The sequence below is a fragment of the Ursus arctos genome, unplaced genomic scaffold, assembly GCF_023065955.2.
Source record: "Ursus arctos isolate Adak ecotype North America unplaced genomic scaffold, UrsArc2.0 scaffold_12, whole genome shotgun sequence".
Lineage (NCBI taxonomy): Eukaryota > Metazoa > Chordata > Mammalia > Carnivora > Ursidae > Ursus > Ursus arctos.
In genome coordinates, this window is record NW_026622786.1 from 13268575 (window position 1) to 13294370 (window position 25796).

At 52.4% G+C, this 25796-nt stretch overlaps 1 protein-coding gene and 1 long non-coding RNA gene across 9 annotated transcripts in view; one reads left to right on the forward strand and one right to left on the reverse strand.

Moving 5' to 3' along the window:
- Nucleotides 1-89: 89 nt before the first annotated feature.
- MOV10 (Mov10 RISC complex RNA helicase) lies at nucleotides 90-25578 on the reverse strand. 6 transcript variants are annotated; one of them, XM_026483744.4, is made up of 21 exons: nucleotides 22497-25578; nucleotides 22079-22261; nucleotides 9990-10193; nucleotides 9525-9760; nucleotides 9092-9350; nucleotides 7754-7888; nucleotides 6937-7105; nucleotides 6046-6200; nucleotides 5613-5789; nucleotides 5353-5500; nucleotides 4780-4938; nucleotides 4421-4524; nucleotides 4136-4233; nucleotides 3822-4038; nucleotides 2754-2871; nucleotides 2351-2542; nucleotides 2067-2141; nucleotides 1075-1200; nucleotides 902-990; nucleotides 504-625; nucleotides 90-430 (listed from the first exon to the last, which is right to left on the reverse strand). In XM_026483744.4, exons 2-21 carry the CDS (start codon nucleotides 22213-22215, stop codon nucleotides 339-341), a joined length of 3012 nt encoding a protein of 1003 aa, XP_026339529.1. In that variant the 5' UTR covers nucleotides 22216-22261; nucleotides 22497-25578; the 3' UTR covers nucleotides 90-338. The 6 variants fall into 6 exon arrangements, with proteins under 6 accessions (XP_026339529.1, XP_026339526.2, XP_044234580.1 ...); XM_026483741.4 differs by lacking the exon at nucleotides 22497-25578 and adding an exon at nucleotides 22398-22448; XM_044378645.3 differs by having other exon boundaries at nucleotides 90-401; nucleotides 22079-25578.
- LOC113244423 (uncharacterized) overlaps nucleotides 22194-25796 on the forward strand; it is a 50733-nt gene continuing 47130 nt past the window's right edge. For all 3 annotated transcript variants that reach the window (XR_008958745.1, XR_006408180.3, XR_008958746.1), the window contains exon 1: nucleotides 22194-22282. This is a non-coding gene — a long non-coding RNA (uncharacterized LOC113244423). The remainder of the gene's footprint in view (nucleotides 22283-25796) is intronic.

Below are 25796 nucleotides of genomic sequence, written 5' to 3' on the forward strand. Positions count from 1 at the left end.
TGACAGTTCCACCCTCCCCTCTGGGGTCTGCCTGGGAGCTCAGGAAGGCCACAAGGCCAGAGGGGTCCACGCTGAGAAGAAAAGGAGGCTTTTGCATAGAACGAGATTTTGTTTTCAGTTTTTTCTTCCTCCCCCTTCCCCCAATTGTTAGCAGCTTGACGTGTCATTCTCCCCAGCAGGGGAGGGGGTGGAATGGCTTGGGTTGTAAACTCCCTCCCCCAGCCTTCCTGTCCTGTGGAGGGGCAGCTCAGCTGGGCTCTGGTTCAGGCTGGGCTCTGGTTCAGGGTCGGGTGGGCGGTTAAGGCTTGGCTGGTGCGAGAAGGTGGTCTGCTGTGTCTTCAGAGCTCATTCCTCCACTCTGGCTCTACTTGCAGGGACAGGCCATCTTCTCCCTCCCGCTCCTGGGGGAGGTAGTCGTGACTTTGGGGCCCTAGAAAGAAAAGAGGTGAGCCCGTCTTCCTCACCTCCTCCCCTAGCGCTACCGGAGCCCGGCCCAGCCATACCTGAGGTAGAGGGCCTGAGCTTGCTCAGGCCGTGGAGCAAGTTCTGTCCCTGCTGGAGGTCCAGTTTGTCCGGGAAGGGGCACCCAGTATACCCCCCGTTTTCTTTACAGAATTCCAGGAATCTGTGGGGTACAGGGACATTCACACACACATAGCTGCGCAGGCCTGGCCGAGGAGGGCCGTGAGTGGCTGGAGGCGAGGACTTGGTCCTAGGACACAGGCTTGTGCCTCTGGGCCAGTGGCTTTTCTGGGGTACCGTGAGGATGAACAGACAGACCCCCTCCCCGAACAGAACTGCGGGATTAACTGAGCCCCAAGGAGGTCCTTCCTATCGCTGCACCTGCCCCAGGCTGGGGGTTGTGGCTCCCCAGAGGGATTACGGGGGTGGGAATGCTCACACTTTCCAGTCAGGGTCATGGCCCAGGAGGAGCGGGTTGCCCACCACGATGAGCAATGCCTTGGCCCGGGTCACAGCCACGTTGAACCTCTGGAAGGAAGGAGTGCTAGGGTCATGGGAGGGGAGGGCCATAAGGAAGGAAGAATTCCTCCAACCAGCCACCAGCCCTCAAACCTTAGGGTTCTTAAGGAAACCCAGGTTAAAGTCCAGGTCCAGCTGCACAAAGCTCTGGCTGCTCCGCACGGTAGAGATGAGGATGACGCTGCGTTCTTGACCTTGGAACTCCTCCACGGAGCCCACCTGGAGGTGAGAGACAGGCCTGCAATCCGAGGCTCATGGGGGCGGGGGAGCAGAGGGAAGGATGCGCCCTCCCTCGGGGAGCTTAAGCTCCAAGGCTGTGCAGAGAAGACCCCGGGCATCTGTCACAGCGGAGGGAGTGAGCAGGAAAGAGAATGGGGGGGGGGTACTGCCCTGGACGCTGAAACCCAAAGGGGGAAGCCAGGCAAAGGGGTGGGGGCTAGAAAGGATTCTCAGCAAAGACAACAGTCGCAAGGACTTGGGAACTCAGAGCAGTGGTTTTCAAACTTCCCAAAAGACAATCGCTAAGCGCTTGTTAAAAGAGGAATCGGAGGCCTCTAAGCCTAATAAGCGCACCGGTTATCAACCCCGGCTGCTCGGTTATCAACCCCGGCTGCTCGCTAGATCACCTGGTGAGCCATAAAAACACAGCGAAGCCCTGGCTCTGCCCCCAGATAGCTGCGCTGACCCGCCGGGTGGGGCTCTGGCACCAGGCGCCCTAGCACTTTCCAGGTGATTCTTATCTGCAGCCAGCGGTGAGAACCACTACCTTAAGGTCAAAGCACCGACTGACTCACAGGGTGGGAACGGGGAGCGGGGACACTATCACATGACAGGTCAGGCAGGCTGGGAGCTGGGACTTTATCCTCAGGGCAGAGGCCTCCAACCAGCCTGGTGGTAAGAATCTAGAATCTGGTGGGGTGCTTCTTGGTCCCCGCCCAGACGAACAAGCCGCCAAGCCGGGATCTGCAGGAGTGAGAGGCCCCGGGAGAGCCCCGATGTGTCTCAGGAAGTAAGGGCGGGGCGCCTGGGGAAGTCTCTGGAAGTGGAGGGAAGTGTGGGGGGAGTGAAACCGTGGTGAGTGTCACCTTCAAGTCTTTGATGTCATCCAGTCCCCGAAGCTCCTTGTCAAGTTTGGTGATGCAATGACGGATTTTTTCCACCTGGAAGATGGGGACAGGTGCCTTTCTCTCATGCCATTACCTCAGGGTCCAGGTTAAGAGGGAGCTAGGCAGGAGGCCAGGGAGCGAGGAACAGCTGACCTCTGAGCTCTTCTGAGATAAGGGGCCAGCAGAGGCCTGAGCTCCTGGAACCTCCACCTAGTGGTCTGGCTACGAAGGAGGTACCCCTCGATGGGAACTGAGGGCCTGACCTGCTTCCGGTATGGAGAGATGACGCCCACGCTTCGGGGGCTCAGGCGGGCTTTGCCCTTCTTGGAGGAGGGGGCCAGGAGCAGCTTCAAGTAGGAGGTCACTGTGGCAGCCTCTTCCGGGTTGAAGAATGATGGGCTGTTGCCCTCACGCTCGTCCTTGCCCATTACGCCGTGAAAGATGATGGGAAAGCCCTGGATAGGGGGTCAGGGGAAACCTTCAGCCAGACCTCCCATCCCCCTTCCCTCTCCCACCCCCAGACCCATCCAGGGAATGTGGGATCTCAGGCCAAGGTGACAAAACCTGTGACTTCCACTCAGAGCCGCCTCCTACCTTGCACCTTTAGGAGGAGGGAAGCTGGGGTACAGGGGCGGCAGCCTGAGCCCCTGCCCTGTTCAGCCTCACCTGTCGAGGCAGACCCTCCCAGCGGCAGAAGCGCTCTCGGTCCACAACGTCAGCACAGGCCTGCAGCTCCCCTTCATAATAGAGCCGGTTAGGAATATCCAGGATGGTGGGGTGGGACCTGGGAGGCAGGAGGAGGAAGATGACTTCTGCCCCGCCCCTGGGTCCCCCCACTCCCCCTGCTCGGGGTACACACATCCTCCCCCTGCCACCCACTCCCTGGACGGCAGATTTGCTGATCTACGGGGCGCCGCTAGGCACTTTTTTAAAGATTTTATTTATTTGACAGAGGGAGGGGGAGAGAGTATACAAGCAAGGGGAGCAGCAGGCAGAGGGAGAAGCAGGCTCCCCACCGAGCAGGGAGCCTGACACGGGCTCCATCCCAGGACCCTGGCTTCAGGACCTGAGTCGAAGGCAGATACTTAACTGACTGAGCCACCCAGGCGCCCCTCCGCTAGGCACCCGTAACTGCACGAGGCAGAACCAAACGGGGTTCCCGAGAGCATCTGGTCCATGGATTTCACGGGCCAGTCAAATTGAAAAGGAAAGAACAGGAAAGGGGGAACTCATCCTCCAGTTTCAATTTTGCCAAGGAAGGACAGTACAAAAATTATCATCTATTGCCATTCTTTGACAAAATAACGTGTTAAATCTAAAAGCAGAAGTAATAACCCCACAGCTAACGCCGACTGACCTCTTAGTGGACTCATCAAGGAACTAAGAACTTAAGAAATTCATCTGAGCTTTTAGGTACATGTATTCCTTGACTAAAGCAGGCATAGCTCTTTAATTTGAATAACGATTAGGTTTATGAAAAAACACACTGTCCCAATTTTCCTGATTTCTCCTCGGACTGCCGGGAAGCCAATCCCCCAATACATTTGCTCTGGAGTGAAGCCACTTGCAAGGTCGGAGCGCACGAGCAGCAGCGATGGGGCTGGAATGGAGATCATGGGCTTCCCGCATCCCACAGCCTCTGAGCAACAGGACTGCAGGATGGAGCCTCGGGCGGGGGCTGCACAGAGCAGGTGAAGGCACAGACCGGCAGGTGCAGTGAGGGGGCGGGGATACCTGTAGTTGCGTAGCAGCTTGGTTATGAACTGGGGGTTATAGCCATTGGAGCCCTTCTTGTACAGGGCATTGTAGGTCAGCAGCCGCTCCAGCAGTGAGTACCCCAGCCCATGCTTCTGGGTCAGCGGGGAGCGCAGCACCGGCCCCAGCTGCCTAGGGTCTCCTGCCAGCACCAGCTGCCCTCCTGGATTGTCTGTTTCCTTGACTTCCATCAACCCTGAGAGGCGGGGTGCCACGGGGAGAAAGTTAAGCAGTGGGACCTCCCCCAACCCCATGCAGGGCGGTACACACGCAGCCCACCCCTCGCCCCTCACCTGCTATGGCCACGAGACTCTCGGGCTCCATGGAGTGGCCGGCCTCGTCAATGAAGATGTGTGTGAAGTGATCGATGGGAAACTGAGCTGAGACCAACCTGGGAAGCGTCAGGCCGAGCAGAGGTCGTAAGGGGGCACCTGACCACCAAACCTGAATGCCCACCCAAGCTGGCCCCTCACCCCACTGCCAGGCACCATTGCTCCCCAGCCCACTACCTCCTTACTTATACACACAACGACTGACACACACACACACACACACACACACACACACACACACACCACCTGCTGGCCGTGATGAGGGTAGTTATCAGGACACGATATTCTTGTAGCTTCTTCTTGGCAGGAAACACGTAATCCCCCTTCTTTGCATCCCAGTTACAGCAGGGCTGTGGGGTGCGAGGGGAGAGAAGGAATCAGCCAGCTCTACCCAGCCTCACCCTCACTCTGGCTCTGGGTCTCCCAGGCAGTTTTCTTCACCTCCCTCACTTCCCAGGAAAACGGAAGGCCAGAGAGGGGTCCTGACCCACCCAAGCTCCCACAGCAAGTATCAGAATCCAGGTAACCCCATTTCCTGGACCCAGCATCCACCCTGAACCTCCCGGCACCTGCCACCCCTCACCCCTGCACACTTCTCCAGGTACCTTGATGTCCTCGGGCACCATGCGAATGTCCCTGCTGGGGGCCAGGAGGCGGTAGATGGAGCTGGGCAGGTGGACCCGGAGCCGCTGACAGAGAAGGTCAGCCCCTGAGTTGGACGGAGCGCAGGCCAGGATGTGGGCTTTGGGCAAGTGTTTCACCACCTGCAGTGGGGATAAGCACAGTGTGGGAAGCGGCTTCCTTGGCTCCAGAGGCAGGAGCAGGGGAGAGACTTGATTGTGACTCATGTTGGCATGGGGGGCGGGGGGGTCGTTTGTGTCCCAGACCTGAGGGAAGCAGTGACACAAAAGGCTACTTCTGACCACCCCTCTCCCCAAGTCCAAGTATGCACTTTACTGCTGGAAAACTGGTGTAGTAAACATTCGAGTCTATGATGGCCGAAACATGACTGGGGACCCCAAGTCGTGCAGGACCCACCCTGCCCAACAATGCTCAGCGGCCACACTGACTCTTGATGCCAGCCCGGGGGTGATCAGGGAGCTGGAGGCACCCAGATCTGGGAGGTGCTTGGTCCCAGGGGACTCGGCATAGGCCCCAGGTCTACGCTCAGGCCCCACCTGCTTGATGGCTTCCACTAGGGTGACAGTCTTGCCAGTGCCCGGAGGCCCAAAGATGATGTAAGGGGCTGGACGGGTGGTGCCCGTGACAATGTACTTCATGGCCTGCAGCTGCTCAGGGTTCGACTCCAGACTGCGGTCATACAGCCTGGCGGAGGGGCCGGAAACAGGATGTCACCTGGTGTCCCAGAGGCCTTCCTGACTCTATCCCCAATACCCCACACTCCAAGTAGCCCAGGAGCACCCCCGCCCGGTCTCACTTGAGCTTCACATCTGAGGGCAGCAGCGGGACCCCACGGGAAGCCACGGGAAAGAGCATGGGCCACAGTGGCCAGCGCCCCGTGAGCTCCAGGGCGCGGTGCTGCACCCGCAGGGGCTGGCGGTTGAAGGTGAAGTTCACCTTGAAGGTCAGCCCATCCACGAAGCGGCTCAGGAGGCTTTGGGAGAGGAGAGGGGGAAGAGCTCCAGTTAGGGGCCAGCGCACACTGCATCTACCCTGATTCCATTCCTGCTTTTCAAGACAGCCATGCGGTCCCCCTCCAGGAGAAGCTGCTACTGGGGCATCTCGGGGTTCCCCCTTAAGAAAAGCTGTCCCTGGGGTCCCACTCATCTCAGGGAGAGAAACATCTGCTGCTCTGGCCTAAGAAATACCTATAGAACCTTCTAGCAGGTCATGAGTCCCCCAACACCCACCTCGTGGAAAAGCTCAGCTTGACACGGTCCAGTTCCACCTTATGTACAAAGCCCTTGTAGGTGACAGGGTCCTCATGATGTGTTTCAGAGGACAGAAGTGCGAACAGGTGGTCCCCCCGTAGCACTGAGGGGCGGCTCTCAGTCACCCCGGGAACCTGTGGGGTGTGGACACAAGCAAGCTTCTATCCCAGGGATGGCTACTGGAGGGCCCAACTGCCTGGCTCTCCAGAACCCTGCTGAGGGACAAAGACTGACGCGTTGTCCTTCTACCCCAAGACCCAGGGAGCTTTGCTTCTTTCCTCTCCCACCTGCCAGGGCAGAAGTCGGGGGATAAGCAAGGAGACAAATCTGCCCAAACAGCACAGAGATGCTGAGCGCAGCAGTCCTGGAAACCCTCCCTGCACAATTTCAGAACTTGAGAGCCAGATTCCCGGCCCATCCGTTTACCTTCTTGGCCAACTCTGATCCTACTCTGCCCTTGAAATCTTAACTCAGTTCCTGCAATCTTTCCCTGCTCATCCCCAGCCCCCGCCTCTCTTAGCAGGTGTCCTTCTTGGCACTGCGTACAGGACTCTATGCTCATGTGTACGACACTCGACATCTGAGAGCCGGAAAAGGATCCAAGAATTATCTAGCCCAGCTCTGTACTTTCCAGATAAAGGAACTAAGGACAAGGGACTTGCCCAAGGCCACATCGCTGGTGGTAGCCATGTGTGGACTAGAACTCAGGCCCGCCCTCCCCACTGCTCTGCTCTGACACCCATTTGGGGCACAGGATGCCTACTCTGCTCCTTGCTGAGCCCCCTCTGGGGGCAGGAACAGTGCTCCCTCCTCGGCCTATGAGCTGGCTGACATGAGCCCAACCTCCCCGCACCAGAGGCGGGCGCCGACCTCCAGCGTGAGCAGCCTGGGGTTCTGGTCTGCGGGGTCCCAGGTCATGGGCACCGACTCCAGGTCATAGTGCCGGATGTCATGCTCCATCTGCAGCTCCTCCAGGTGCAGCAGGAGCCGGAGCTTCACCTCGTAGTTCCTCCACTGCAGGCCTGTCTCCAGCTGGGCCCTGGCACGGATGGGGGGGGCGGACAGGAGAACGGCACGGGTCAGGCAAGCCCCATGTGCGGGAGCAGCCACCCTCTCCCGTCTACAGCTCTGGGGCTTTGAAAGCACGCGGAATCAGAGAGGACTAGAAGGGCAGAGAAGCGGGCGGGGCTTGGAGACCGCGGAGCATGGGTCCTGGCTCTCCACTCCTTCCTTCCGACGCCCCTGCCCCCACCTCAGACCTGACTTGGCATCCGCACCATGGATCCTAGGGCCTGGAACATTCTCCCGCCAAGATGCTCTTGTGCTGTATGCCCCTGCCTCACTCAAACGTTTCTCTGCTCAAATATCACCTTCTCGAAGAGGCCAGCACTAACTGCCCTGCTCCTGACAGCACACCCCATCCCCTGACCTGAAAGTGTAGCTTTACCTGCGTTCTTCGTAGCACTCAGCACTATATGCAACTTACAGACTATGACACAGATGCTCATTCCCCCCCACTGCCATGGGCAAGGCCCTCACGTGAATGATTGCCTTGAACACTGCCTGGTACACGGCGCATGCTCAGTACAGGAACGAAGGAACGGGGCACAGGAGGCTGAGGAAGAGCTATGGGTCAGAGCGAAGAGACACAGAAAGCAGCATGAGGGGGCAGAGGGGGGACTCTTACTTGATCTCAGCAATCTCCTTTGGGGCAGTGAAGATACTTGTCCCCTGAAGAAGGATGGGGAGCAGCTGCCGGAGGCGAGGGGGTGGGCAGTATGTGCCCAGTGCCATACTCAGCTCCAGGTCATAGCCCCTAGCGCTGCAAGAGTGACCGCAGAGTCAGAGATCTCTCCTCCTCAGAGAGGTGGACAAGGCCCCTCCCCGGAAGATGCAAGAAGCCCTTCTAGAAAACTATCGCTGAAGGGGGTCAGCAGCTTTTACCCAAGGAGGCAGAACTCACTACCCCACGAGGCTACTCATCCCGAGGCTGGACCATCCTCATTTTTGGAAAGCACCATACTTGGAAACATTCAAAAAACACATATGGGGGCGCCTGGGTGGCTCAGCCGGTTAAGTTTCTGCCTTCGGCTCAGGTCGTGATCCCAGGGTCCTGGGATCAAGCCCCACGTCGGGCTCTTTGCTCAGCGGGGAGCCTGCTTCTCCCTCTCCCTCTGCCTGCCTCTCCCCCTGCTTGTGTGCTCGCTCTCTGTCCCTGTCAAATAAATAAATAAAATCTTAAAAAAAAAAACCCACATATGTAATACACATATATGTAAATAATATGGGTATAAGTCATACACGTTCCTTAGAGAAAAAATCAGAAAATAGCTAATAAATGAGTAAATAAATAATATTCTCACCATCCAGAGATAACCAACATTTAACTCTTCCGCAGGTAAACTTCTAGACTTTTGTCACTTTGTATTACCTACGTGTAGTTTTAACAGAAAGAGCTCAATTGCCTACAGTTTGCTTTTCTAGCACAGTATCCTGGAAACCTCTAGCAGTGTCAAAGAGAGGTCTACATAAATTCTAGGATTCCATTCACATGAATGTCCAAATAGGCAAATCTAGAGAGAAAGAAGACAGATGCTGCTAGCTCAGGGCGGGGAGGGAAAGGGGAGCAAATGGGGTGGCAGCTAAAGGGCATGGGTTCCTCTGTGGGTGATGAAGTGTTCTAAAACGGATCGGTGATAGTTGCCCATTATCTGTGAATATACGGAGAACCGGAACTGTATACTTTGAATGGGTGAATCGTACAGTGTGTGAGTTATCTCCCTCAAGCTGTAAGGAGGAGAGAGAGGTCTACCACAGGCTGCCTGACAATCTAACATACGATCGAAAATGCTTAGCATTTTTTCAGAGTCACCTGCAACTTTCTTCCCCATCAGAAAAGGCCCGGAGGAGTTACAAACTCACTTGGAAAAGGGGCCCTGGCTCAGGCTCTGGGCTCTTCCCATGGGCCCCCAACTGTGGCGCCGGGCACCCCAGCCTGGACTGGGTTGGAGGGGAAAGGAGTTACCGATCAGGTCTCTCTCCTTCCTCTATCCGGCTGGTCACTACAGGGTTTCCACTGATCCGGGTCCGCTTGAAAGGAGTCGTGGGCTTCAGCTGTGCAGCCAGGGGACTGTGGGCCACGGCGGCCAAGAAGCGGGCAATGTAGAAAGTGCCAGCTCCTTCTGAACCGGGCTCCCCGGGGCCCAGCAGCTCCCAGAGCACTGTGGCCGGGAAGTAGCCCACAAAGCCGGTCTTGCAGTGGACATGGAGCTCGTAGCACTCGCCTGAGGGAGGACAGCAGCGTGAGAGGGGACCAGGGAGGGATACTCCCCCAGCAGCCACAGCCCAGGGCAGGGGCACCCCCCACCGACACAACAGCAAGAGCCTGTTTCCCGAGGACCAACTCTGCCCAGGGCAAGCCCCTGTCCAAAGGCTCTTTCCCGTGGAAACGCACTCACCAGGGCCCAGTGGGCAGGGCAGCTCCTGGTCCCCATTGTAGAAGGCAAACTGGGGGGTCCGGCAGAGTGGGAAGAGGTGAGTGAGGGTGACAGGCTGGGTTCCTCCGTTCCGAAGCCTCAGGGTCAGCACCTCCTTGCGGTTCAAATCCAGGCGGATAAGGAGCTGCCCATCTCGGGCTTCATGGGGCCCCTGGACTTCCACGTCCACCCCATGTTTCCCGTGAAGATACTCAGCCCTGGGGAGAGTGGGAGTCAAGGCGGGGCTGGGACAGGAGGGGCCTAGAACAGGGGAGGCTGGCCAAGTGCCAGCTGAGCTCAGGAGCCCCACCGCCTCTCCCCAGACAGACTAGCTCCTTCCCTACCCTTCCCCCACTCCTTGAAGGAGGGGGCCTTACCCCAACCTGAGGCCACCCACTCTTCCCTCAGCCAGACAGCTCCCCACCCCCCACACCCGTACCCACACACCTGTCGTAGAAGATCTTGGCTAGCAGCGACTTGTGGTGTTTGCTGATGTCTGACCCCAGCTTCACTCTCCTCTTTTCTGGGAAACACACGTTGGCCCAGCGGTCGAGTCTAAAGAACCTGACCCGAGTCTTGGTGACGTAGGCCAGATTTGCAATCTTCATTCCATACAGCATGGAGGAGAAGCCAGGGGCAGGGGTCCCAAAGCTGCCGGAAGCAGAGGAGACTGGGAAATGAGGGAAGGCAGGGCGGCTCGGTGGGGAGGGCAGGAGGGGACGGTGTCTGCGGGTGGCTGTGTGTGGGACACACCAGCCCTGCCGAGGGACAGGACAGGACCCAGGGACAGAGACTCAGGCCGGGGGGCAGAGGAATTTTTAATGTTTTCAGGGAATTCAACAGGACTTCCTGAGATAAAATACGATTGTTCAAAACACCAGGTTGCGGAGCGTGCGTTTTTGAGGAGGAAAGCCCAGGACTGGCCTGGCGATTTGGAGCACGAAGGGAAGAGAGAGAAAGAAATGAGTGTTTTTTTGGGGGCAAACTACTCGGGACAGAAAAAAAAGATAGCAACGACCCAGTGGAAAGAGCTAGGGCTAAGGGGAAGCCGAGTGAGTTGATTCACAGAGGGGGACCTGGGGCCCTGCCTGACGGTGAGGAGGGACAGAGGGGTCAGAGAGGGCACAGATGTCCAGGGTGTGTGGGCAAGGTGGCTGATCAGACAGCAGTTTCCACCCGAAGTCAAAGGGTGCAGGTGGAACCCAAGCAGGAAGGGAAAGGATCCTTCTCCAGAGATCAAATAGCTTGGTTTTGTGCCTAGAGAAGGTGAAGATAGGGAAAACTGGTCAGAGGGACAATAACCTCAAGATTTAGTGCCTGGAATTCAGTTTAGTCAACTCAACACTTACAGAGACCTGTTATGTGCCAGACCCTGCGCTAGGCCCTGGGGGTTCAATGAGGCAGGAGACCGAGCCCTGCCTCGAGGAGCCCAGCACAGACTGAACGCATGGATTATGGCATGCCGCCGGGGGTGCAGCCGAGGAGCGGCACGGAGCCAGGCTGTCGGAGAAGGCTTCCCCGGGACAGCAGTCTAACTGAGTCCTGAAGAATGAACGGGTGTCAACCAGGTGCAAGAGCTCGGAGTGCCAAGTGAGAGCCAAGGAGGAGGGTGGAGGGGTCTCCAAAACAGGTGCTGGGGGTTGGGGGCGGGAGGGGAGGGGACCTCCCTTAGCCGGGTCACCTTGGGCTACTTCACTTCTCAGTCTCGCTCTCCTCCCCTGTAACACAGGGATAAGGACAAGTTACCTGGCGGGGTTGCTATGAGGGTTGCCTAAGAGACGGGCGCTGCGGTGTCCGTCTAGCCCAGCGCCTGGCACATAAGGAGATCTCCATAAGGCGTGCTACAATTAGTATCACACACAGCCTGGGGGCACTACAGTGACAAGTGTGGGGCGGGCGTGGTGGGAGGCAGCAGAGGTGGGCGGGGACCAGGTTAGGCAGGTTGGCATGCCAGGCCAGGAAGCCTAGACGCGACCCTTAAGACCAGCAGCTCCCCTCCTCTCCTGGCAACCAGGAGCTGGGGGGCATCCCCGCATGTGATGTATTCAAGATCTGAACAGCTGACCACCCTCCCTCAGTGCATTCTAGGGAAGGGAAGCAAATCCTAGTTCGTAAGAACCATGGTAATCCCTATTTAACTCATAAGGCTGACGCAGCATGGCCACTCGCTAGCGTGTAATGAGATCATTGATGGTATGGACAATTCCCTGGTGCCCCGTCACTCTGCCCCTCTCCCTTCTCACCCTGAGCAGATGAGAGTGACACTACTCAGAAAACTCTGAATCAGCGCTGATTTGTTTTAGAAAGATAATAAATCATGTGAAAACATAACAGAAAATGCTCAGTAAACGTTACCTACTATTATTAGTATTCATATTAGTAGTAATAGTAGTACTAACAGTAGCAGTGGTAGTAGGAGTAGTAACAACTTACTTTCAGCCCACGGCAGAGGCTACACTGTGGTTACAGAGCCCCCGCGGGTGGTGGGTTTTAAGCAGGGGAGTGGCAAGATCATATGTGCATTTCAGATCACTCTGGCATCAGGAGTGGAGGATGGATTTGCTGGAGGCAAGACTGTAGGCAGGGACACCAGTTAGAAAAAGACCATTGCAACAGTCCAATTAAAAGATGACAAGGGCCTGAACAAGGTGGTGGTAAGGACAGAAGAGGGGCCAGATCTGGTAATATTTAGAATGTAAAATTAGCAGAATCTGGTGATTGACAGGAGGGGGGTATGGAAGCAGGGAAGAGGGAGGAGTCCAGGACAGGATTCAAATCCATGGGCTTGGCTTCTGGGACCATTCCTGAGATAGGAGGTAAAGACAGGAGGAGGAGGAGGTTGGAGGGCTGACCATGACATTTGGATTTGGACACGTTCAGTTCGAGATTCCTGTGGTCCAGAGGCGGCTGGCTCCAGGAGTCGGAAACTGAGAACTCAGGCCAAAGTCAAGCCTGAGTCGAGCCTAACACTCAGGAGTCCTCGGCTGGAGTTATAAGCATGGAGGTGTTTGGGATCTCCCCAGGGAGTGGGAGTCATCTGAGAAGAGCTGAGACCAGGACAACCCAGGGAGGAGAAAACTCCCTACGAGAGGGAGGAGAATCAGCAGGAAGTCTTGACATCAGGTATCAGGCCCAAATGCTACCAAGAGGTCCAGTCACAAAGGGACAGAAATCAGGAGAAGTCACTGTCACCAGGGCCCCTCAGTAAATTCCACAAATCGAGCACAAACTCAAAGGCTCCAGGGGCATCTTCCACACCTGCGCCCTCTGAGGCACCCGCACAGTCCCATTTTTGAGCCATCAGTGGAAGGAGGACGCCCGTCCCTCTTAACTCCATTTAAGAAAACAACAGTGCAGGTGCCGACTCTCAGTTTAGGGCTGGGGAGCAAACAGGGCTCTTTGGGGGCTGAGCAAACCTGAGAGCGCATGCCCTGTCTCAAGGCGGCGGGGGGCGGGGGGCAGCTGCTTGCTACTCATCTCCAGATAGCTGTGGCCAGCAGGGAATGGAGGCCCAAGATGGCCAGACTTTCTGGCTTTTAAGAGAAGCCCTAAATCGGGGCGCCTGGTGGCTCAGTTGGCTGGGTGTCCAACTCTTGGTTTCGGCTCAGGTCATGATCACCTGCTCTGGAGATGGAGCCCCGTATGTCAGGAAGCAAAGTCTGCTTCCTCTCTGAGCCCCCTCTCTCCCCACTCGCACTCTTCTCTCAAATAAATGAATCTTAAAAAAAGAGAGAGAGAGAAAGAGAAGCCCAAATCAAAATTTGAATGTGAAATCTCCTATTTTTGGAAACTTCCTCATGGGCACAGGGGCAGTAGGAACTCAACTCTGCAAGTTTTGCAACTTCTGCCCTGGATACTACCATCTCAGTATTTCTCAAATTACTCCCTGTGCCTCTTACCACCTACCCAAATGCACCTATCCCTGGTCTAAGGCAACAGCCATAACAAAAAAAATTTTCTTCCATCAGAGACTTCGTGCATACTTGTGGGAGAAGGGTCCCAATTCTTTTTTTTTTTTTTTAAAGTTTTATTTATTTATTTGACACAGAGAGAGACAGCCAGTGAGAGAGGGAACACAAGCAGGGGGAGTGGGAGAGGAAGAAGCAGGCTTCCAGCGGAGGAGCCCGACATGGGGCTCGATCCCAGAACGCCGGGATCACGCTCTGAGCCGAAGGCAGACGCTTAACGACTGCACCACCCAGGCGCCCCAGAAGTGTCCCAATTCTTGTATTCTACATCTGGTCACCTAGATTTCTAGGAAAAAAAGATGAACACAGCCACACGACCAGATGAAAAGATGTTTCAAAGGCAGAGAAATGCAAATTACAGTCAAACTGAGACACCGTTTTACTTCCATTACACCAACAAAAGTGGAAAACAGAGCATGTGTATTACTCTTAGGCATATGTGCAGAAGTGGGCTCTCACATGCTGCTGGTGGAAAGGTGAAGTGGGACCACCTTTCGGGAAACAACCTGGAAACATCTCCCAACATCTGAAATATAGGTATCCTTTAACTCAGGAATTGCATTCCTGGGAAGGTATCCCACAGAAAGAAAAGTGCCTGCGTAAGGATCTGATCTGATAATATTTAGAATGTAAAACAAATGTAAAGTAATTAATGTAATGTGAAGTAACGTAAAGACGAGTGAGGATACTTACTGCAGGATTATTTCTAGTGGCCAAATACTGGAAACCAAAAATTTCCCGTCAACAGGGAGACAGCTGAATAAATTGCCAATGCCCCTACCATGGAATACTAGGCAGCGATGAAAAAGAACACATCACACCCACCCAGATTGCAATTTACAAGGCTGACAACACCAAACGTTGCCGAGGATACCGACACACCAGAACACTCATGCATTGTCAGTCGGAGTATAAACTGGTACAATCGCTTCGAAGAAAGGCACGTTTTGTGTAAAATAAACATGTCACGATGTTCTAATTTTTAATGAAAAGAATATTACGTATGCAATAAAAACTCATTAGAAAATCCAACTATAACACCTAGTATAGCCCTAGCACTGGTATTATTCAAGAAATACTTGCTGGGAGAATGACCAAAAGGATTATCAAATAATTTCAGAGTACGCTTTTACAGACAAAACATATGACATTGCAAAGGCTGAACCACTGGCTGGCATACAGCACTGCCCGGCACGGGCCTGGAGTGTTACATGTCAGGTTACATATATGGTCCAAACTTGGACATATATATATATATATATATATATATATATGATTACATAATATTACATACCATTAAAAATATAATAAATAATTTATATAATCCTTTACATACTGTCCAAACTCGGACACACATATAATAATATATAAATATATATATAATAAATACACATATAAATAAATTTATATAAAGGGAGGCAGGCAGGGGAAAGAAAGTAAAATGCATAAACACCAAAACCCGGTCACACTATTTACAGATGACTACGTACATTTGGAATTATTAGTTATAAGCAGAAAGAATAAAGTAAGGCCAACTGAAGTGATAAGAGCTGTTTATCAGTAAGTTTCAGGGAAGTTGAGAAAGGGGCTCAGGAAACCGGCAGGAACTAGGGAAGGCTGAGCGGCCTCACCCTAGACAAGGTCACAACAGAGGATGAGTCCGGAAGACTTTGCTGCCAACCACCAAGAAAAAGGTCAAGCAACTTGCCTAAGCTTTAAAAATAACACTACACACAAATCTACCCTGTGACCCAGCAATTCTCCCAGGCAGATCCCCTGTGAAATGTACAAGAATGTTCACAGCCGTATATTCAACATGGCCCCAAACCCACAGCAGTCCACGAACAGGAGAACGGCTAAACACACTGTGATTTGTATTCCGGTGAAGTGTAGTACTCGGTGAGAAAAAGAAGCTGCTGCTTGAACATGAATGAACCTCAAAAACGTTATGCGGAGGGGCGCCAGGCTGGCTCGGTTGATAGAGCACGTGACTCTTTACCTTGGGGTCATGAGTTCGCACCCCACGTTTGGGCTAGAGTGTACTTAAAACAAACAAAACATTATGCGGAGTGAAAGGTGGCTTTCACAAGAGTGCATACCTGGGGCAGCTGGGAGGCAAAGTCGGTTAAGTGCCCGACTTTGGTTTCAGGCTCAGGTCATGATCTCAGGGTTCTGGGATGGAGCAGCGGGCTTAGTGGGAAGTCTCCTGGGGATTCCCTCTCTCTCCCTCTGCCCGCCCCTTCTCAAGTAAATAAATAAAACCCCAAGAGTGCATACCTCTTGATTCCATTAAATGAAGTTCCAAACATGCACAAACTCAAAAAAAAAAAAAAAAAAAAAAAAACCAGAGCGGCAGTTTCCTCTGGGTGGGTAAGGGTGAGGACCAACCCAGAAAGATGAGGGAATTTTGGGGATGATGTCCTGTTCTATGTCTTGATAGGGACTACACACGATGCATGGACTTGCTAAAACTTACAGGATGGTTCAATTAACATGTGTCCATTTCATGGTCTATAAATTTCACCTACATTTTGAACACTTAACAGTTAATAATAATCATGCTGAAGTGTTTGGGATGAGGTGCACTGAAGTCTGTAACTTACTTAGAAATGCACCGAAAACACTCAGATGGATCGATGGGCAGGTGTGCAAAATACTAATTAAAAAACCTAGGTGAGGGTATATGGGTGTTCGCTGTCTAATCATTTCAACTTTCATGTTTGGAGTTTGTCATAATAAAATGTTGGGGGAAAAAATTCCAACAATGTGTTAGAGGTCTACACCAGATGACCACGAATGATTTCTGTGAAGTATTTGTTGAGTAAGAAAAACAGGATGTGGAAAATGCATAGAGCACGATCCTTTTTAAATAAAACCACCCAAAGAATGCTCTGGTTGATATCATGAGTCTTCTGAGCACGAGGCAGAAAGTAGAAATGGAGGTGGGATGCCAATATGGCGAGGGACCCACAATAAACAAGGATGTACTCGAATGATCCCAGCGGGGCAAACCGACAGAAGTGTGTTGTAAGTATGGGTGCATAAAGAGATAAATGACAGTGTGGACACCCAAAGCATCAAAAAACTTCTGAACAACGTCCAATAAACGTCTAACACAGAACATTACGGGCCCTCACTCCCTCATTCCCAACTACCAGCTTAACTGATGTGTATTTTTCTATATGTACTTTTTTCTATACATAGAGACTTTTTTTTTTTTAAGATTTTATTTATTTGGCAGAGAGAGCGAGCACGCACAAGCAGGGGCAGTGGCAGGCAGAGGAAGGAGAAGCAGGCTCCCCGCTGAGCAGGGAGCCCGACGAGGGGCTCGATCCTAGGACCCCAGGGGATTATGACTCAAGCCCAATGCAGACGCCTGACCGAGCCACTCAGGCGCCCCTAGACTTTTTCTTAAGGAGGCTCCACACCCAGTGTGGCGTTTGAACTCACAACTCTAAGATCAAGACCTGAGATCAAGAGTCAGACCCTCCAGCGACTGAGCCACCCAGCTGCCCCAAAGACTTTTTAAGCACCCGAGTTTTTCCTGTGTGCTGCACACAGTCCTACAACAGACTTCTTTCACCACCGTGGACATCCTTCTCGGACATGTTACCAAGCCAGCTCGCTCGTGTGGATGGCTGCAAAGGACAGCACGGTATGAATGCACGCGGTGTATTTCACTACTTGTCCAGTGATCGACAGTTAGGCACCTACAATTTTTGGCCATTTCAAATGTTATAATAACCATCCATGCACAAAAACTCTCGTAGGAGATTTGTGGTTATGGGACAAATGCCTTTAAAGTAGAACTTCGGGTCAAACAGAATGACTCTTCCCAACTTTGGAAAGTTCTGCCAAATTGTCCTCTAAAAGGGTTGTACACACTTAACGTGATCACTGACAGGAATCTGAGAATACCCTTTTCCCAGACCCTACCACCAGAAACCTTCAACCTTTTCAATCTTTGACAATCTGATCAACAAAAGAAAATGGTATCTTGCTTAAATCTGCATTTCCCCCCAATCACTGACATAGTCGAGGATCTTTCCTTCCGTCTGTCATTTGTTTCTTCCCCTAAATCAGCAGGAGTTATCACCAACACAAAGTGGATCATGGCCCCCTTCAGGACTCCACGGGCTGCAAGATGGAGCCCAACCTTTTCCATCCGGCATATGTGGACTTCTGCATAACAAGATAATGCAAACACAGTACCACCACCACCACCAGGAAACATTTACTGAATACTCCCGTGTGCCTTCTCAAGTACCCGCATTATCTCATTTAATCCTCACACCCAGGCAGCAACCACTATCATTCCATTTTAGAGAAGATACTGAGGCCCAGGTCCTCACGTCAATCCCTCCCCAACCGCACCTCGGCCATTCCCAACTCCTTGGATCACTCTCCGAACTTTCCTGCCCCCGTGGCCGCCCTCAGTCTGCAATGCCCTGCCCTTGGCCCCTGTCATTCGTTTGGTGAACAATACCAAATCCTTCTAGATGCAGTGCAGGAAACTCTAATAGCTAGAGCAATGGCATTTCACAACAGAGTATCAGATCTGGCAGCGATCTTAAAGGGACATCTAGTTCTGTGTTTTACAAACTGTTGAGCTGCAACTCTCATTAGTGGGTCAAGACCAGGATTTTTGAAAACTGAAGAACACAATAAAAAATATCAGAGGGCAGGGAGTGAGGCTCTTTACTGTTTCAAGGACACACACTGTTCTGGGAAAGCGGAGTACCCCAGGCTCCGAAGTAAAATGTATTCTTTACTGCCAATAGAAGTCTAACCACCCAGCCATTCTCCATGCCAGAAGCCAGAAGGATCTTTCTAAAACCCTGAATCCATCATCTCCTACTTCGAAACTTTCTGTGCTTTCCTATTTCTGTTAAGATTAAAAGCCAGCAAATGAGGAGGCCTCTCAGCCCCTGGCAAGGTCCTGCCCCACCGAGCCCCTGCCTCCCGCTGGCCTCCCGTCATGGTCACTGAGTTCACTCACAGCTCGTGAGGGTGCTACTCCCTCTGGGTCTGGAATGCTGTCCCCTTCCCCCTTACGACCGTGAACTCCCGTTTATCTTTCGAGATTCTGTTCCAACATCACTTTCTCCCAGAAACCTCTGACTCCTAGACCAGGTCGTGTCTCCCAGTGAGACGCACTCCCATCACATCCTGGACCTTTTGTTCCAAGCACTTATCACAACCGTAATTAAAGAATTACGTTTCACTGCCGCCTCCTTCCTTAGACAGGTTCCTTCTGTGTGTATCTACAGCACTTCACAGTTTTGCTTTGCTCCCAGGAGGCATTCAGCCAAGATTTGTTGAAGAAAAGAAGGAGTCTCCTGCCCAAGGCAAGAGCAGTCTTCTCTCGAAACTTCTCATGCCACCCGTCATTCCTCTATAGGACGGCCTCCCAACCATCACTATAGTAATGGCAGCTACCACTCCCAGAGCCCACGTTAACAGGCTACGCCAGGTAAAGGCTTTGATCTAAGACAGTTCACTTTGGCCTCACCCAACCCTGAGAGAAGGGCATTCTTTTATGCACCTTACTAGAAAATTTAGATAGTTGTTCGAAACTCCAATGCAAAACTCCTAAGTGGCTCAGCCAAGATTTGAACCCCAGCTATCTGAACACCACGCCAGCCCCTGCAGTACTCTATTACGTCTGTCTACACATCTGCTACCGTCCCCCACCCCCACTAGACTATGATCAGAGGCAGACGCCCAGGCGCAGGCGCAGAGCAGAGCCTCATTAAATGTACTGGCTAAATAATGAACGATGGGAAAAGCCAAAAAGTTGGCAGCAGAGTATCACAACATCCTGCAATAACCTGGCTGGAGGGATGCACCCCTCCAGCAGAGGAAATCTCCCTAGAATTCCTGACGGGGGGGGGGGTGACCTGCTGTAGCTATTCTCTTGCAGATCAGCTCTCGATCAACTCGACTTCCTCAGTTACACCCTGCCAGCACTTAGGAGCGTCTACCTACCGGGTTCTATGCTGGGGACTGAGGGAAGGTGCCAAGGTGACGAAAAGCCTGTCCCCACCTTCAGAGGATCTGACCGTCGGGTCGGGGAGCCGGCCATGTACTAGTTTGAACACAACACAAGGCAGCGCACTGGGGCTATGTAACCTGGGTGTGAAGAATGAGCTCTCGGAGAGCCCAGAGGAAGCAGCAGAGAATTCCCACTGGGAGGACGAGGGTTGATGTCACAGCATTCCAGCCTGGGTTTAAAGGATGCGTTAATAACGTTCTCTCTAATCATAACAGAAATCTCCAGCCACCCGGCATGGGGAGGTGAGGGGGCATGCTGAACGAACCCAGTTCTGCCTTCTGGAGTGACAGGGACGTCTAATCCTCTCCATCTTGACAGTCGTCAAAATAGTCCAGGATTACTACCTCGTTCTCCCCAATTTTTCTCTTTTCAAGGCATACATTTCTCAAGTTTGTGATTTTAAGTAATCTCTACACCCAAGGTGAGGCTTGAACTCATGACCCTGAAATCAAGAATGAAATGCTCTACCAACTGAGCCAGCCGGGTGCCCCTCTTAGGTTTTTTTGGACTGGGTCTCCTGACAGAATGAACCCACAGAGAAGCTTTTTCTCCCTCTGTCCGAGTACTAAGGCTACTTCTTGGCTTCCAATGCAAGGCCAAGGTCAATGTCACCTTCTCCAGTGAATTCCCTAATTACAGAGGAGTGGTATCTATTTGCATAAGAAAACACAAAATTCCCTAATAATTACAGGGCAGTATCTTATTTGCATAAAAAACAAATGCACAGAGTAAAAATTATTTTTGAAACCCCTTAAATTCACCCATGAAGTGCATTTTATCTGGTTTTCCATATATGCAGTCTGACACAGCCTGTTTTTCCCCAGGACTGGAACATTCTGTGTCGCTTTGGTTTAGAGTTGATAAAGACTCTCCTTGACCAAACTTTAGTCAGGCTCCTCTGAACCCCCTTCTCGATTAGGCCTCAACCTTGCCCCCCACCCCTTAATGTGTCCTCTTAGTCATTTCCCATCTACTCACCCCTCACTCTGCAGTTGGCTCTCAGTTCCCAGCTGTCTTTGCTGTGTTGGGACTACAGCTCGTCTCCCCTACTACCATAGTCTTAAATAGTCTTCTCCACCCGTCTACCAAGTAACCAAATAACACATTCTTTACAGAGCCAAAAGAAGTAGTTGACTTGTCTTCAGAGCCACGCTGTACTTCTATTTCGTGAACATAGGTGAATTCAGGGATGTGAAGAGCTGATAATGTCTCAATAGTAACTGCTCTTTCCTCCCTTCTCTTCAGCAGGTTTCTTATCCCTATTACACTCCTCATGTTATTTGACCATTTATGACAGTATTTCGCATGCATACTCCATGCCTATTATGGCCTCTTGCTCCCCTGGGCTCGTGTATTGTTCGTCTTTATATTCCCCGCAGTGCCCTGCACAGGGTGAGGGCATAAACAGGTCATAATCCTCGCCCCTTCCTCAGATGTTGCTTGAGCCTGTTAACGTCCCTCTTAAAACGTGACACTCATTACTGGAAAAAAAGAAAAATCCAGATATGATCTGGTCAATATGGAGAGTCACTACGTCCTCCCCCCCAACCACAAACCACACTTCTATTAACACCGTCTAACACTTCTTCCACTCTTTTAGCAGCCACACCGGCCTTTTGGTCTGTTAAAACCCAGAGCCTTTTTCGGGAGGTCTGTTATGAAGCCGACATCCCCACCACCCCGTATTTATTTGTGTAAGTCTTCGCATTTATCCCTGTTAAATCGTGGCGTGGTTTTCGGCCCAAGGCTGCAGCCTGTTGATAGGTGTTTCTGAAGCACCATTCTGCGGTTTGCCAGAGAGAAGTGTCTGATTTTCACTTCGATGCTAACAGGAAAGGGGGACCAAACAGCCTGCAGCCACAGGGTGAGAAGGGCCTCCAGGAGGCTGGCTCTGGGTCTCCATGGAGAAGCCACAGGTGCTAATGGAGGGTTGGTACGCACGTAGTTTGCGCCCTTTTCTTCTTTGCCGAGCTGCCCGCGATTCTCCCTCCGACCCCGGGTCTCCTCGGCTCCGCGGGATAGCGGACCCCCTCGGCAGCAGCCCCTCGGCAGCGGGGCGGGGGTCCAGGCAGAGCCCGCGCCAGGGCCGGCCGCCAGCGGCGGGCAGCTTCCTCCCGCGGTCCCGCGATGCCTGGCCCCCCCGCGCCCCGAGCTCCCCTCCCCCCACGCCGAGCGCCCCCCCTCCCGCTCCCCGCCCCCGCGAGCGGCGCGTGAGCGCGGGACCCCGCTCTCCGCCCGGGCCCGGGCCGCCGGGGGGCGCGGGCTGCGCGGGAGGCGCAGCGCCGGGACTGGGCGCAGGGGCCCGGCTGGGCAGAGCGGGCGGGCTCCGGGCGGCGCTGGCGGGGCGTGGGCACGGCGCGGGAGGGGAGGTCTGCGCCGCCCCGGGACCGGCTTGCGCCACTGGGGGAGCTGCGTCCCTCCGCGCCCCGGGGCGGGAAGGGTGGCCCCGCGGCGGGGGTCGTGGCGGCGAGCTGGGCCCGCGAATCTGGGCCGGGGAGTGGGCCGGCCCGTACCTGATCTTGAAATCCCAGTTATAAACGGTCCGCAGCCGCTCGCGATCTGTCTCCATGTCCAGTCCCCGATCGACCAGGAAACTCTCGAAGCACTGGCCCGTCTCCCGGAGCTGCCGGCAGCTGAACTTACTGGGCATCGCGGCGGCGGCTGCGGCCCAGGCAGGAGGGTCCGTGGAAATGAAACTGAAAGTCGCCGCCGCGGATGTAAGTTGGCGGCCCTGGGATGAGGGTGCAGCAGGGGGAAGCCCCCTAACTCTGACCCCTGGTCCTGCAGGCTCCCTTCTCCCCACCAGGCTTCCCTCCTCCGTTCTTTCCCTACCTGAGCCTTCCCTTCGGTCTCTCCGTCCTATCCCCTCCCCCTCCTCCCATTAACTCTTTCCTAAGGAGTCTGACCCCTCCCTCAGGGCCCTCCCCTTACCCCAAGCTCCCTCCCCTGGCTTCTAGCCAGAATCAGAACGTGGCTACCGCCGGGGGCCCCCTGAGCCGCCCTGGAGGACTTCCGAGGCTCGGCGAGGGCTACTCCCACGCCCACCCCCCAGGGCCTCGGGACTTATTGAAAAGCAGGAGAGCAAAGGGCAGGGACTGGGACCTGGGTAGGCTGCAGCTGGACTGGGGCCGTTCATCCAGCACCTCCCCCAGACTGCTGGGGACAGAAACCAGTACGGAAGCGAGCGGCACGCCCCCCTCCCCCATTCTCCCTCCTTGGGCTTTCAGACGCAGGGAGGAAGGCATGAGCCGAAGAAGTTCGGGGGAAAGAACCAAGTGTCTCTCAGATAAAGGTGTGTACGTGTGGGAGGGAGGGACAAGGGGCTCCGCCGGCACGAACAGTCATTACTTTTCTCAGCTACACAGGTTTCGTTTTAGTGGAAAGGCTGGCGATCCCTGCCCTTGAGCTACATATTTGGGCACTTAATTGCATTCCAGTCTGTATTGCTCTTTAATTGTTACGAGTGTATAAGCAAGGGTTGCCCCAGTCATCAAAATATCAGCCTGAGAGCAAGAGGCTCTTCTGTTAGGCAATAACTGGTTAATAGCTACAGCATCAGTACCAGGAAGAGAAGTAAAAGAGCAGCGCGCTTCAGAAGACAGACTATTAAGACAAACTAAGGGGGGGGGGGCTCCTCCAACAAACATAAAACAAGCCTCTGCATCTATTTATGCTCCCTAATAACACACACACACGCACACACACACAGAATGGGGCAAAGATAATAAAAGTTATATAAAAAATTTCTTTAAACAAATATACCAGAGTTCCAAATATATCAAAGGTAGTGTTTTTCTCCAAAGTAATTCCCCGTAGGAGTCCACACACTCAATCTAACCTAGTGTGAGGAATGTCCAGAACCCAGGTCACGCTCCAGCTGGGCTACTCTTGTGCCTTTTCCCAGGCCAATAACCAACTAAAGCCAGGAATAACAGATTATAGCAACAGAAAATGCAAAGTCAGTGGGAACCAAAGCTAATGGGAAGGGGGAAACAGGGCAGGGGAAGTTGGGTCTTAGAATTTATGTCTTAGAAGTTGATTATGCCAAGTAGAGGAAACCCCTAGGAAAATAGCCGATTTTACCTTCTTTCTCCACAATTACCTGGTGAGGTCTGAAGAGTAGGAGAGAGGGGAACCCCTTAAAATCGCCTTGTTACTTACCATTGCAAAAACGTACCATCTATCACACCCACACTGAATGTCTGGCTCCATTCCGATAAGCAGATCGAAGTCCCCTTTACTTTTGGATGCCTAATGCGCCCTTCCTCCCTGGTTTCGCCCATCTCCTAGATATCAAAACATGCAAATAGCCATAGTACAGTACCAACTGGAGTAAAAATGTGATGCCATGTGGTTGTGGTTACAATGAAACCTCTCTAAACCAGTTTCATCTAGAAAAATACACTTCACGTGTTGTAATTATTTTCACACATGGCTGTCTAGATGTCTAGAATGGTCTTTCTTCCCTCCCGCCTTCCACATCCAGCTTAGGTCTCACTTCTCAAACCTCCCCCAAACCCATCTGCATTTGTAAGAGTCTGACTTTAAAGGGGTTGTTAGTAGGGGTCCAGATAACATTGAGGGGAATCTGAGAGTTAACCATGGCCAGCGACATTACTAGAATAAACCCAAACAGCCTCCGAAGAGAACTACTTTGGAGAAGAATATTAAAAACTCAGTAATTTCTTTGTTAACTTCTCATTACTTCATAGTTACTTGGGTTCTACAATCCAGCGTTTGAATGTTCTCTCAGCTCGGGTATTCCAACTAGACTGTAGTCCTTAAGGCAACTACAAGTTGCCCTTCAACTGAATGCTGACATTGGTGAGAGGCTGTGGCAGGTACAGCTGAGCCTCATTATTTGCAGCTTGTGTCTTTGCAAGTTCACCTACTCCCTGAAATTTACTCGTCACTCCCAGATCAGTACTTGGGGTACCTTTGTAGTCATTTGTGGACACGTGTAGAGCAGGAAAACAAATTCGAGTTGCCCAGTGTACCTGTTTTAGCTGAAATGGAGCAAGGTAATGCTCTGCTGTCGGTTCAGCTCCTTTTATAAACAAACGTCCTTTTCGTGGTCTATTTCGTGGTCACATTTTTCGCATTTTTGTCCTTTTTGTTGGTGATTTCCCTGCTTAAAATGGCCCCCACCCTGTGTAGTGCTGCCGTGCTGTCAGGTGTTCCTAAGCACAAAGCTGTGAGAGGCCTTACAGAGAAAATTCCCTTTAGAGAAGCTTCGTTCAGGCGCGCGTTTTAGTGCTGTTGACTAGGAGTTCAATGTTAACGAATAAACAGTGTATGTTAAATTAGGTGATTTAAATGGAAACACATATAAAACAAGATGATGTATTGATCTGTTGACAAAAATGTCGTGGCCACAAGTTCCCAGGAACCTAACCCTGCATTCCCCTAGTAGCAGTGTTTAGTATTTGCCAACTCATGTTTGCTGACAACCTTACACTTACTGTGAATAAGGAGAATCAACAGTATATTCTTATGTGTAATAGTGCTCTTTGATACATTGGATTTGAGGAGGTGTGAGATTGGTTTCTGCCCTCAGAGAGCTAAGATCTACTATCTTTTTATACGTACTCTGTTCAAGGGAGAATTTTAGCTAGCTCAACATTATCTTATGGGACCATCCAGTTTTGTTCTATTTTTGCCAATCCTCCTTTCCTTCGATTTCCCAAGCAGTAGGCAGCTTAGTAGTTCTATGAACTGACATTCAGATATGTATCACACTCTTTTGTGAGTTTGGAGAAAACCTGCCAAGGTTTGCCAAGCATCTTGTGAACCCAGATGAATCCAGCATCAAAGTTCTAGATTACAAAAGAGAAGAACTAGGAACTAACTAGGCAACTAACAGCAGCACAACTACCCAGGCTCAAATGAAACAAATAGTTTTCAGCAGTGTTAATTTCAAATCCAAATATAGGAGTGAAGCCTCACAGAAAACTGCTTTCCATCTGGCTGAGAAACCTTTGCCCTAGGATCCCACAGGCTGATTGCAGCAGTGCACGATAAAATGGACACAATTCAAGCAAATATTCTGCTGAAGGAGGTTAAGGAAGTCAGGTCTCTGCAGGACTTGGCAAGAAGGGCTGACTTCCTCCCAATTATACAAGTAACCAAGGGCTTCAGATGGCCAAGAGATTAAGAGTTTTTACACAAGTCTGTATGGGCTAGGGAAATGGATGGGATAGGCTGGGGACAAGCTGATGGAGTTAATAAGTT